This window comes from Coregonus clupeaformis, chromosome 19 (assembly GCF_020615455.1).
Source record: "Coregonus clupeaformis isolate EN_2021a chromosome 19, ASM2061545v1, whole genome shotgun sequence".
Lineage (NCBI taxonomy): Eukaryota > Metazoa > Chordata > Actinopteri > Salmoniformes > Salmonidae > Coregonus > Coregonus clupeaformis.
The window spans coordinates 22,751,824-22,765,050 of NC_059210.1; the positions used below are offsets into that span (position 1 = coordinate 22,751,824).

The 13,227-nt window shown below is 41.3% G+C and overlaps 1 protein-coding gene across 5 annotated transcripts in view; it reads left to right on the forward strand.

Annotated features, from left to right (window-relative positions):
• phf21ab (PHD finger protein 21Ab) overlaps positions 1-13,227 on the forward strand; it is a 79,065-nt gene that overhangs the window by 34,675 nt on the left and 31,163 nt on the right. For all 5 annotated transcript variants that reach the window (XM_041837768.2, XM_041837766.2, XM_041837770.2 and 2 more), the window contains 2 exons: positions 6,446-6,766; positions 6,892-6,990. In XM_041837768.2, the coding sequence (XP_041693702.2) occupies positions 6,446-6,766; positions 6,892-6,990 (420 nt within the window). The remainder of the gene's footprint in view (positions 1-6,445; positions 6,767-6,891; positions 6,991-13,227) is intronic.

A 13,227-nucleotide genomic window follows, 5' to 3' on the forward strand; every position in this document is an offset into this window, starting at 1 on the left:
AAATGATATAATTACTCCTGTCTATACAGAAATAAATATAATCATTCAAAATATTTCACCAGAAAGCATGACTTTGCCACAGAGGAATCGAGGATCATTAGCTTATTAAAAAAAAATAGCTGTGGATTGTTTCAAATCACAAGATTGTAGGCCTATGCCTATTGGGGAACCCCGCAATTTGGCCATTGCGCGTGGCAATAGGCCTAGCTGATTATTGAGTTGCTGCTGTCAGTGAAAAGCATCTAAAATATGTGTGAATATAATGTGTCTTGAGTATAATTACAAATGTTGAGACAAGAAGAAGGGGAGGGGTGTGTGGCGAAGATATAGGTGAGTCTCTCTCCAGAATGGCTCAGCTGTCTCCCGCAAATTCTTGCGCATTCATTGTTTGAGTGAATTGTTTGCCCTTTGATTAAAAAAAAAAAATCTATTCGCCATTACATATGTCACCAGTAGTAAATGTACTGTTAATCCCTGTAAATTGGTTACATTAATTTATGTTCATGCAGGTATTAATTACAATCATCTATCATTCTTGGAGTGGAAATGTTTGCAGCGTTCACAACCTGCTACACTTATGAGAAACAAGTTTAGGTTTATTTCATAACCATCATTTATGAGATTTGTCTGTTTTTTTTCATTGTCTTTTGTTTGGAGTGCTCAATGTGAGCAATGAGTATATCTGGTTTCTCTGTCATGATAATGTTGAGGGAATGCGTGCGCCTGAGAACGCATAGACGTACCTGGCCTACTGCGTGGAAATGTAGGATGTTTTTTTTTTTTTTTTACATCCATTGCGAATGATAATATATTAACTATAGTTCCTCACAGTAAGCTATTTAAAAAAAATCTTTCCAACGATCTCCCCCCTCGGTAATCATTATTATTGAAATGAAACTGTTCAAGGAAAATGCGCATATGAAAATCATAACTGGCACACAGAACAGTAGAAATGGTAAGATCAATTGTAAGCTTCCCCAAACTTGAAACTCACACGCCACCTATAAAGTCTTTATAAAAGAATTGCCTCCACATTTCCATGGTTGGATTTTGCCTATAGGCTACTTTGAAGCAAGGTAAGCAAGCCTCTTAATATGAAATAAAACATTCAGGTTTCAAACAATTAAGTATGTTTTCAAAATCCTCTAGCTCACATTGTAAGGTGTTGGGTACTTGAATGGTGAATGGGAAACGCACTTCAATTACCAGTTGAGAAATGCTCTTTGTAATCGTGCACCAAAACTGTTTTTAACACGCAATTGCATTTAGAATTGTTGCACAATTAATGGGCTTATAAAAGCACACGTTTTACTCCTGTAGCAACCAGCCTGAGGAGCTGCAGGGGAAATCCAGCTCAAAATAGGCTCTATATGCTGTGCGCGTGTGATCGTTGTGTTGGATAAATAAGTGCCTTCAGAAAGTATTCACACCCCTTGACCTTTTCCACATTTTGTGTTATAGTCTGAATTTTAAATTGAGGTGTCACTTGCCTACACACAGTACCCCATATCGTAAAAGTGGAATTATGTTTTTAGGAATTTTTACAAATTAATTACAAATGAAAAGCTAAAATGTCTTGTCAATAAGTATTCAACCCCTTTGTTATGGCAAGCCTAAATAAGTTCAGGACCAAAACAATTCTTAAGTCACATAAGTTGCATGCAATAAGTGTTTAACAGGATTTTTGAATGACTACCTCATCTCTGTACCCCACACATACAATTATCTGTAAGGTAACTCAGTCGAGCAGTGAATTTCAAACACAGATTCAACCACAAAGACCAGGGAGGTTTTCCAATGCCTCGCAAAGAAGGGCACCTATTGGTAGATGGGTAAAAAATATAAAAAGCAGACATTGAATATCCCTTTGAGCATGGTGAAGTTATTAATTAGACTTTGGATGGTGTATCAATAGACCCAGTCACTACAGAGATACAGGCGTCCTTCCTAACTCCGTTGCCGGAGAGGAAGGCCCTGTGTAGCTCAGTTGGTAGAGCATGGCGCTTGCAACAGCAGGGTTGTGGGTTCGATTCCCACGGGGGGGGGCAGTATAAAATAAATAAAAAACAACAGTAAAAAAACATGTATGCACTCACTAACTGTAAGTCGCTCTGGATAAGAGCATCTGCTAAATGACTAAAATGTAAATGTAAGGAAGGAAACCGCTCAGGGATTTCATCATGAGGCCAATGGTAACTTTAAAACAGTTAGAGTTTAATGGCTGTGATAGGAGAACTGAGGATGGATCAACAACAGTGTAGTTACTCCACAATACTAACCTAACTGACAGAGTGAAAAGGAAGCCAGTACAGAATAAAAAATATTGCAAAACATGCATCCTGTTTGCAATAAGGCACTAAAGTAAAACTGCAAAAAATGTGGCAAAGAAATGAGCTTTTATGTCCAGAATACAAAGCATTATGTTCGGAGCAAATCTAACACAACACATCACGGAGTACCACTCTTCATATTTTCAAGCATGGTGGTGGCTGCATCATGTTATGGGTATGCTTACATTGGCAAGGACTAGGGAGTTTTTTTAGGATAAAAATAAATGGAATAGAGCTAAGCAGGAAAACCTGGTTGTCTGCTTTCCAACAGACACTGGGAGACAGATTCACCTTTCAGCAGGACAATAACCTAAAACACAAGGCCAAATGTACACTGGAGTTGCTTACCTAGACGACATTGAATGTTCCTTAGTGGCCTAGTTACAGTTTTGACGTGAATCAGGTAAAAAATGGCAAGACTTAAAATGTCTGTCTAGCAATGATCAACAACCAACTTGACAGAGCTTGGAGAATTTTTTAAAGAATAATGTGCAAATATTGTACAATCCAGGTGTGCATAGCTCTTAGAGTTACCCAGAAAGATTCATAGCTGTAATAGATGCCAAAGGTGATTCTAACATGTATTGAATATTTATGCAAATGTTTTCCTTTTAAATACATTTGCAAACTTTTCTAAAAACATGTTTTCTCTTCGTCATTATGGGGTATTGTGTGTAGATGGGTGAGAGAAAAAAATATATTTAATCAATTTTGAATTTAGGCTGTAACACAACAAAATATGAATACTTTCTGAAGGCACTTTAATTCCAGGGCAATTTAATTCCACTAATTTATGCTAATTTACCTATAGACTGATAAGCATGACGGTCAAATGTATTTACATTGACTGGTTTTTCCATCAATTAATAAAAAGCATTATTTTGCATCGGGATTTTGTATTTTCTTTTGGTTATTTTGCCAGCTTACAGAAACCCTGGTGCAGGTGCAAAGTTTGATAACAGAATGACGATTTGTTCTGTTTGTGCCATCATTCTGTTACCAAACTTTGTGTCTGCACTGTTCTTCAAATAAATGTGTTTTGTAAAATTTTCTGTGGAAATTATTAAAAGTAGTCATTGTGCATAGAGTTGTATGGTTTGTTTAAAACCCTTTAGAACCCATAGTGGCCGTCAACGGTCTTTCTTTAAATGACTATAGTGGCTGCGAACTGTCTTGTTTTTCTAACAATAATGTCTGTGTCAATATCGCAAAATGTACTTGCTAACAACCTGTTATTGTATTCGCGTGGCTGTTGTCCAGAAACCAGAAATGGGGTATGCTGTCATAAAAAAATCACTTAATTACTCAAAATGATGGCGCAGAGCGGCCACGACTTTTCATTGTGGAAGAGGCTGTATCTATGTTGGTTGGTGATACAGATTCGGACACGTCCTTGCACTTTGAAAGCGATGATGTTTCGGTGAGTGAAATAAGTAAACGGCAGATATGTTTGGTGTTGTTGATGTTTGATGCTGTGGAATTTGGGGAATAGCGCTCAGATTAGCAAATCCTGTCATAATGAGCACACCAGCAGTGTAGCAGGAGCTCGAATGATAGCTCTCTGTCTCATGGAAATTGTTGAGTTGCAAAAAGTTGCAGTGTTTAGCTGTATATAGTCAGCTAACTAGTTGGTGGTTTTGTCTTGTTTCTACCGATTTAATTCATATGGAAACGGCCGAAGCTGCTTGCTAGTTTGTCAGACAAGTAAAGTTGTGTGTGGCGGTAAATTTGGGCTGCGCTTGGGAAGCGTCAACCTCAGCAATCACTTTCATTAGCTAGCCATACAGACCAGCTAACTAGCCACCAAAATGGAGAATATAGTAATTTGTGTTTATCTGTTGGGCTTAGGTCATGGTTTATTATGTTTGCTAGGTGCAGATATTCATATGCTATACATTGCCTCGTTTTCCTATTATTTGACAACTTAGCTGTCGTGTTAAGATAGATGCCCGCGCAGTTGAGCTCATGATATTGTGTTGCAGTGATATTTGTTTACATAGCCAGCTAACAACTTGCTTGTTTTGTCCTGTTTCTACCAACGCAATTCATTTGATAACTGTCCCAGCTTCGTAAATAATCAGCTAGCTAACATTGGCAAACTCTATAGTTAGTCTGTCAGGCAAGAAAACGAAAGTTGGAGGCAACATTGTGCTTCGCTCACAATGCTGTCACTTGATCATCTCACTCCCTCCCTACAAAGACAAACATCTAACAATGCCCCCATCGAAATAGATAAGGTATTATTCTAAACCTGTTTGGCTAAATTGCACAGTGTCATCTTTGTTATCTTTTTCTTTCAACATCCTAAATAAATAAACAATAGTTGATGAGAGTGGAGGGAGAGGAACATGGAGAGGAGGAAGCGGAGGGAGAGGAGGAGGAAGCAGAGGGAGCGGAAGAGGGAGAGCACACCCGAGAGGGGAGCCTTCGTTTCCATGGAGTGCGTCTGCCCCAAGTCCCACCATTCACCCTTGTACCACACAGCCTGGGCCTGAAGTGACGGTGACAGGGTTTTGGAGTTGCTTTTAAAAGTGGTATTTTTTATTTTTAATCTGGTGTTTAACATCAACCTGTCCGCCACCACATACAATTCACTGAATTGTTGTCAAAGTAGGCTACTATTTCAAAACATTTTCATGCCCAGTCTGTACTAAATCTTATTGAGAGAGGTAAACTACATTTTGAAATAGTCTCTGAATAGTTGTTTGCATTTTAACATTGTTACAGAAGTGAGAATATTTGTCAATACAATAGCCTACTTTGTGTGGATGCATTTAGATTTTTTTTGTGTGGCATATCAAGAAGCTGATTGAACAGCATGATCATTAGACAGGTGCAGCTTGTGCTGGGGACAATAAAAGGTCACTCTAAAATGTGCAGTTTTGTCACACAACACAATGCCACCGATACCGTGACGAGATCCTGAGGCCCATTGTCGTGCCATTCATCCGTCACCATCACCTCATGTTTCAACATGATAATGTATGGCCCCATGTCGCAAGGATCTGTACACAATTACTGGAAGCTGAAAATGTCCCAGTTCTTCCATGGCCTGCATACTCACCAGACATGTCACCCATTGAGCATGTTTGGGATGCTCTGGATCGACATGTACGACAGCGTGTTCCAGTTCCTGCCAATATCCAGCAACTTCGCACAGCCATTGAAGAGGAGTGGGACAACATTCCACAGGCCACAATCAACAGCCCAGTCCTGTGAAATCCATAGATTAGGGCCTAATGAATTCATTTCAATTGACTGATTTCCTTATATGAACTAACTCAGTAAAATCTTTGAAATTGTTGCATGTTGCGTTTTTATATTTTTGTTTAGTGTAAGTTAACATGTAATTGTCATTTGTTCTTTGTTTTTGAGCTATGTCTGTTTTGAAATGTGAGAATTTGCTTTATCTTACATTCTCAATCTACAGCAGCATTCTAGAATTGTATTGGGGTCTAAAGGATTACATTTGCAATTATAGATTTTTGTTTGACATTTTGAAGTGAAAAATCTGAGTCTCTGTATCACTCGTTTACCATGGAATTGCCCATAACCTATTTTTAAACCTGGGTAATGTAATGCCACTGGGAGCTCAGCATCCCTCAACAGTGGGCTCATTCTTAGTCACGCTTTAGGCATTCCGGTCCAGCGTGACTCACATAAAGTCCATCCAACCAGGGGGTTCAACTAAAACGTGGTGGGCTATGGTGTATTGAACTCCTAGGAAATAACAAGGCGGCTCTACTCTAACAAGCCATGTCGACTCCTGCAAAACATTTATGCTTGTATGGATTAGGAACACCAGCAAAGCCAAAAGGAACGTCAGCAAAACCACCAAGGTCACCAGTATTTTTGCTGGTTTTGCTTGTGTTCCTTTTAAAAATGAATGACTGCTCACATCTGTGGTGTCACTTTTACTTACTTACCTAAGTGTTCATAGTTAACTGGCGACTGTAGTATGCCTCCATCTACAGTCAGTGATATCTCAGAGCACCACATTGGCATGACCTTTTCCTGGTTAGTCCCTTTTACACACGTTTATGAAGACCCCTAAGCTCCAATATGACACTTAATTCCTTATCGACTAATCTTTGACCCCTATCCTCCCGACTCAGGTCCGGCCGAAGCCCGCCACGCCCAACAACAACGTGCCAATCGCCCCGGCACCCCCTCCGCCCATGATGGCGGCGCCCCAGCTGCTACAGCGGGGCCCGGTGATGCTGACCACCAAGCTGAGCTCCTCTTTACTGCCCTCCAGTGCCGGGCCCATCCACCAGGTGCGCATTGTCAACGGCCAGGCATGCGGTTCCACTGGCGCCAAAAGCGGCCAGCACACAGGCACGGTGACAGGCATCGTTATCACGGCCCCGGCATCGGCGCGCCTCGCCACCCCCAAGCAGAAACTGCAGATCAGCAGCCTCGCCTCAGACACCAAGGTCAGTACCACAGATTGGGGATGGGGAAAGCGACTTTCAGAATTGAAGTCATTCTACACTTATAACTATGTTACTTTGGTGGTTCGTGATTTGAGAGCTTTGTTTTCCCTCTCACTTGTTTCCAGGCTGTTAAAGCTCACAGGGGATTGGAGCAGAAAATGATGGCGAGCAGCACCCCTCCTCTGTCTCCAGCACCCAGGACGAAGAGAGAGGACAATCCTCAGGTACACTGGAGTTAGCGTTTATGCTTCATTGTAAACTTGGGGTCAAACCTGTATAACTAATAATTTTTGTGAATATCAGCCTACTGATAGAACCTCAGTTGTACACAATCCTTCACAGATAACATTCTGTAATGAGGCAGGCTCTGCCAAATATACAGTATAAACATATCAAGTAATTTATAGATACAGTGCCTTCAGAAAGTATTCACACCGCTTGACTTTTTCCACATTTTGTTGTTACAAAGTGGGATTCAAATGGATTTGTCATTTTTTTGTCAACGATCTACACAAAATACTCTGTCAAAGTGGAAGAAAGATTATAACATTTTCAAAAAATATATACAAAATTAAACACTATCTTGATAAGTATTCTTTGAGTCAATGTATGTTAGAATCACCTTTGACAGTGATTACAGTTGTGAGTCTTTCTGGGTAAGTCTAAGAGCTTTGCACACCTAGATTGTACAATATTCTTTGAGCTCTGTCAAGTTGGTTGTTGATCATTGCTATACAGCCATTTTCAAGTCTTGCCATAGATTTTTCAACCCGATTTCAGTCAAAACTGAAACTAGGCCACTCAGGAACATTCAATGTCGTCTTTGTAAGCAACTCCAGTGTATATTTGGCCTTGTGTTTTAGGTTATTGTCCTGGTCAAAGGTGAATCTTTCTCCCAGTGTCTGTTGGAAAGCAGACTGAACCAGGTTTTCCTCTAGGATTTTGCCTTTGCTTAGCTCTATCCTGTTTCTTTTTATCATAAAAAAAACTCCCTATTCATTTCTGATGACAAGCATACCCATAACATGCTTGAAAATATGAGAAGTGGTGCTCAGTGATGTTGTGTTCGATTTTTTCCCAAACATAATGCTTTGAATACAGGACATAAAGATAATTCCTTTGCCACATTTTAATCCGTTTTACTTTAGTACCTTATTGCAAACAGGATGCATGTTTTGGAATATTTTTTATTCTGTACTGGCTTCCTTATCACTCTGTCAGTTAGGTTAGTATTGTGGAGTAACTACAATGTTGTTGACCCATCCTCAATTTTCTCCTGTCACAGCCATTCATCTTTGTAACTGTTTTAAAGCCACCATTGGCCTCATGGTGAAATCCCTGAGCGATTTCCTTCCTATCCGGCAATGGAGTTAGGAAGGACGCCTGTATCTTTGTAGTGACAGGGTGTATTGATACACCCAGTCACTATCCAAGTGGAATTAATAACTTCAATATGCTGAAAGGGATAGGCCTATTCAATTTTTACCAATAGGTGCCCTTCTTTGCGAGGCAATGGTCTTTGTGGTTCAATCTGTATTTGAAGTTCACTGCTCAATTGAGGAACCTTACAAATAATTGTACACTATAGATACAAAAGTATGTGGACACCCCTTTAAATTAGTGGATTCCGCTATTTCAGCCACACCCGTTGCTGAAAGGTGTATAAATTCGAGCACACAGCCATGCAATCTCCATAGACAGACATTGGCATTATAATGGCCTTACTGAAGAGCTCAGTGACTTTCAACATGGCAACGTCATAGGATGTGACCTTTCCAACAAGTCAGTTTGTCAAATTTCTGCGCTGCTAGAGCTGCCCCGGTCAACTGTAAGTGCTGTTATTGTGAAGTGGAAACATCTAGGAGCAACAACGGCTCAGCCGCGAAGTGGTAGGCCACACAAGCTCACAGAACGGGACCGCCGAGTGGTGAAGCATGTAGCGTGTAAAAATAGTATGTCCTCGGTTGCAACACTCACTACCGAGTTCCAAACTGCCTCTGGAAGCAACGTCAGCACAATAACTGTTCATCGGGAGCTTCATGAAATGGGTTTCAATGGCTGAGCAGCCGCACACAATCCTATGATCAACATGTGCAATGCCAAGCATCGGCTGGAGTGGTGTAAAGCTCGCCGCCATTGGACTCTGGAGCAGTGGAAACGCATTCTCTGGAGTGATGAATCACGTTTCATCTGGCAGTCCAACGACATTGACATTCTAGACGATTCTGTGCTTCCAACATTGTGGCAACAGTTTGGTTCAGCATGACAATGCCCCCCTGCACAAGGCGAGGTCCATACAGAAATGGTTTGTCAATCGGTGTGGAAGAACTTGAGCCCTGACCTCAACCTCATCGAACACCTTTGGGATGAATTGGAACGCCAACTGCGAGCCAGGCCTAATCGCCCAACATCAGTGACTGACCTCACTAATACTCTTTTGGCTGAATGGAAGCAAGTCTCCACAGCAATGTTCCATCATCTAGTGGAATGCCATCCTAGAAGAGTGGAGGCTGTTATAGCAGAAAAGGGGGGACCAACTCCATATTAATGCCCATCATTTTGGAATGAGATGTTTGACGAGCAGGTGTCCACATACTTTTATTAATGTAGTGTATTTTTGGGGTACAGAGTTGAGGTAGTTATTCAAAAACATGTTAAACACTTACATACAGTGCCTCCGGAAAGTATTCAGACCCCTTGACTTTTTCCACATTTTGTTACGTTACAGCCTTATTCTAAAATTGATTAAATAAATACAAATCCTCGACAATCTACACACAATACCGCATAATGACGAAGCGAAAACAATAGGTTTTTAGAAATTGTGGCAAATGTATTAAAAAGAAAAAAACATACCTTTTTACATAAGTATTCAGACCCTTTGCTATGAGACTCAAAATTGAGCTCAGGGTGTGCATCCTGTTTCCATTGAGCATCCTTGAGATGTTTCTACAACTTGATTGGAGTCCACCTGTGGTGAATTCAATAGATTGGACATGATTTGGAAAGGGACACACCTGTCTATATATGGTCCCACAGTTGACAGTGCATGTCAGAGCAAAAACCAAGCCATGAGGTCAATTGAATTGTCCTTAGAGCTCCGAGACAGGATTGTGTCGGCACAGATCTGGGGAAGGGTACAAAAACATTTCTGCAGCACTGAAGGTCAAGAAGAACACAGTGGCCTCCATCATTCTTAAATGGATGAAGTTTGGAACCACCAAGACTCTTCCTAGAGCTGGCTGCTCTGCAAAACTGAGTAATCGGGGGAGAAAGGCTTTGGTCAGGGAGGTGACCAAGAACCCAATGGTCACTGACAGAGATCCAGAGTTCCTCTGTGGAGATAGGAGTTTGCCACAAGGCACCTAAAGGACTCTCAGACCATGAGAAACAAGATTCTCTGGTCTGATGAAACCAAGATTGAACAATTTGGCCTGAATGACAAGCGTCACATCTGGAGGAAACCTGGCACCATCCCTACAGTGAAGCATGGTGGTGGCAGCATCATGCTGTGGGGATGTTTTTCAGCGGCAGGGACTGGGAGACTAGTCGGGATCGAGGGAAAGATGAACGGAGCAAAGTACAGAGAGAACCTTGATGAAAACCTGTCTCTAGAGCGCTCAGGACCTCAGACTGGGGCGAAGGTTCACCTTCCAACAGGACAACAACCCTAAGCACACAGCCAAGACAATGCAGGATTGGCTTCGGGACAAGTCTCAGAATGTCCTTGAGTGGCCCAGCCAGAGCCCGGACTTGAACCCGATCTAACATCTCTGGAGAGACCTGAAAATAGCTGTGCAGCGATGCTCCCCATCCAACCTGACAGAGCTTGAGAGGGTCTGCGTAGAAGAATGGGAGAAACTCCCCAAATACAGGTGTGCCAAGCTTGTAGCATCATACCCCAAAATACTTGATGTTTTAATCGCTGCTAAAGATGCTTCAACAAAGTACTGAGTAAAGGGTCTGAATACTTATGTAAATGTCATATTTCAGTTTTTTTTTATATACATTTGCACATGTCTAAACCTGTTTTTGCTTGATCATTATGTGGTATTGTGTGTAGGTTGATGAGGGGGAAAAAACCTTTTAATCAATTTTAGAATAACGCTGTAACATAACATAATTTGGAAAAAGTCAAGGGGTCTGAATACTTTCCGAATGCACTGTAGGTCTGATATCCTATTGGATAGGTTAACTTTACAGTAATTATATTGATCAACAACTTAGATTTCGAATCCAAACAACTCGGATGTTATAAAAGGGTCATAGATTCATTGTCTCTCTCTCTTGTGTTCCTGACTTGCTGCGGTGAGATTCTCTCTCCAAAGCAAGTGAAATAGATAAGAAACAAAGGTAAAATAAACATACAATTAAGAGTAACCATTACACTCACAAAAGTTTCAAAGGAATAGAGACATTTCAAATGTCATATTATGGCTAATGTACAGTGTTATAATGAAGTGCAAATAGTTCAAATAGTTGTGGTCCTCTGTAGCTCAGCTGGTAGAGCATGGCGCTTGTAACGCCAAGGTAGTGGGTTCGATCCCCGGGACCACCCATACACAAAAAATATGTATGCACGCATGACTGTAAGTCACTTTGGATAAAAGCGTCTGCTAAATGGCATATTAAGTACAATAGGGAAAATAAATAAACATAAATATGGGTTGTATTTACAATGATGTTTGTTCTTCACTGGTTGCCCTTTTCTTGTGGCAACAGGTCACAAATATTGCTGCTTTATTGGCACACTGTGGTACTTCACCCAATAGCTATGGGAGTTTATCAAAATAGGATTTGTTTTTGAATTCTCTGTGTAATCTGTGGAAAAGATGTCTTTTAATATGGTCATACATTTGGCACCAGATCATCAGCAAACAGAGATTTCAAATCAGATTTTATTTGTCGTATGCGCCGTGAAATGCTTACTTACAAGCCCTTAACCAACAATGCAGTTCAAGAAATATAGTTAAGAAAATATTTACTAAATAAAATATAGTAACACAATAAAATAACAATAACGAGGCTATATACAGGAGGCACCGGTACCGAGTCAATGTGCAGGGGTACAGGATAGTCGAGGTAATTTTGTACATATAGGTTTGGGTAGAGTGACTGTGCATAGATAATAAACAGCGAATAGCAGCAGTGTAAAAAACAAAGGGGGGGGGGTCAATGTAAATAGTCCGGGTGGCCATTTGATTAATTGTTCAGCAGTCTTATGGCTTCGGGGTTGAAGCTGTTAAGGAGCCTTTTGGTCCTAGACTTAGTGCTCCGGTACCGCTTGCCATGCGCTAGCAGAGAGAACAGTCTATGACTTGGGTGACTGGAGTCTTTGACAATTTTTTGGGCCTTCCTCTGACACCGCCTAGTATACAGGTCCTAGATGTCAGGAAGCTTGGCCCCAGTGATGTACTTGGCCGTACGCACTACCCTCTGTAGCGCCTTACGGTCAGATGCCGAGCAGTTGCCATACCAGGCGGTGATGCAACCGGTCAGGATGCTCTCGATAGTGCAGCTGTAGAACTTTTTGAGGATCTGAGGACCCATGCCAAATCTTTTCAGTCTCCTGAGGGGGAAAAGGTGTTGTCGTGCCCTCTTCATGACTGTCTTGGTGTGTTTGGACCATGATAGTTCATTGGTGATGATGACACCAAGGAACTTGAAACTCTCGACCCGCTGCACTACAGCCCCGTCGATGTTAATGGGGGCCTGTTCGTCCCGCCTTTTCCTGTAGTCCACGATCAGCTCCTTTGTCTTGCTCGCATTAACTTCTGAAATTTGACTTCAGATTCTAGTAGTGTGAGGCCGGGTTCTGCAGACTGGTCTGGTGCCCTCACCAATTCGTTGATATACAGTATATGTTGAAGAGGGTGGGGCTCAAACTGCATCCCTGTCTCACCCCACGGCCCTGTGGAAAGAAATGTGGGGGGTTTTGCCAATTTTGAACTGCACACTTGTTTGTGTGCATGGATTTTATAATGTCGTATGTTTTTCCCCAACACCGCTTTCCATCAATTTGTATAGCAGACCCACATGCCAAATTGAGTCTCAAGCTTTTTTTGAAATCAACAAAGCATGAGAAGACTTTGCCTTTGTTTTGGTTTGTTTGTTTGTCAATTAGGGTGTGCAGGGTGAATACGTGGTCTATCGTACGGTCATTTGGTAAAAAGCCAATTTTGACTTTTGCTCATTACATTGTTTTTACTGAGGAAACGTACGAGTCTGCTGTTAATGCAGAGGATTTTCCCAAGGTTGCTGTTGATGCATATCCCACGGTAGATATTGGGGTCAAATTTGTCTACACTTTTGTGGAATGGGCTGATCAATTCTTGGATCCAAATATTGGGAAAGATGCCAGAGCTGAGGATGATGTTAAAGAGTTTAAGTATAGCCAATTGGAATTTGTGGTCTGTGTATTTTATCATTTCATTTAAGATACTATCAACACCACTTGCCTT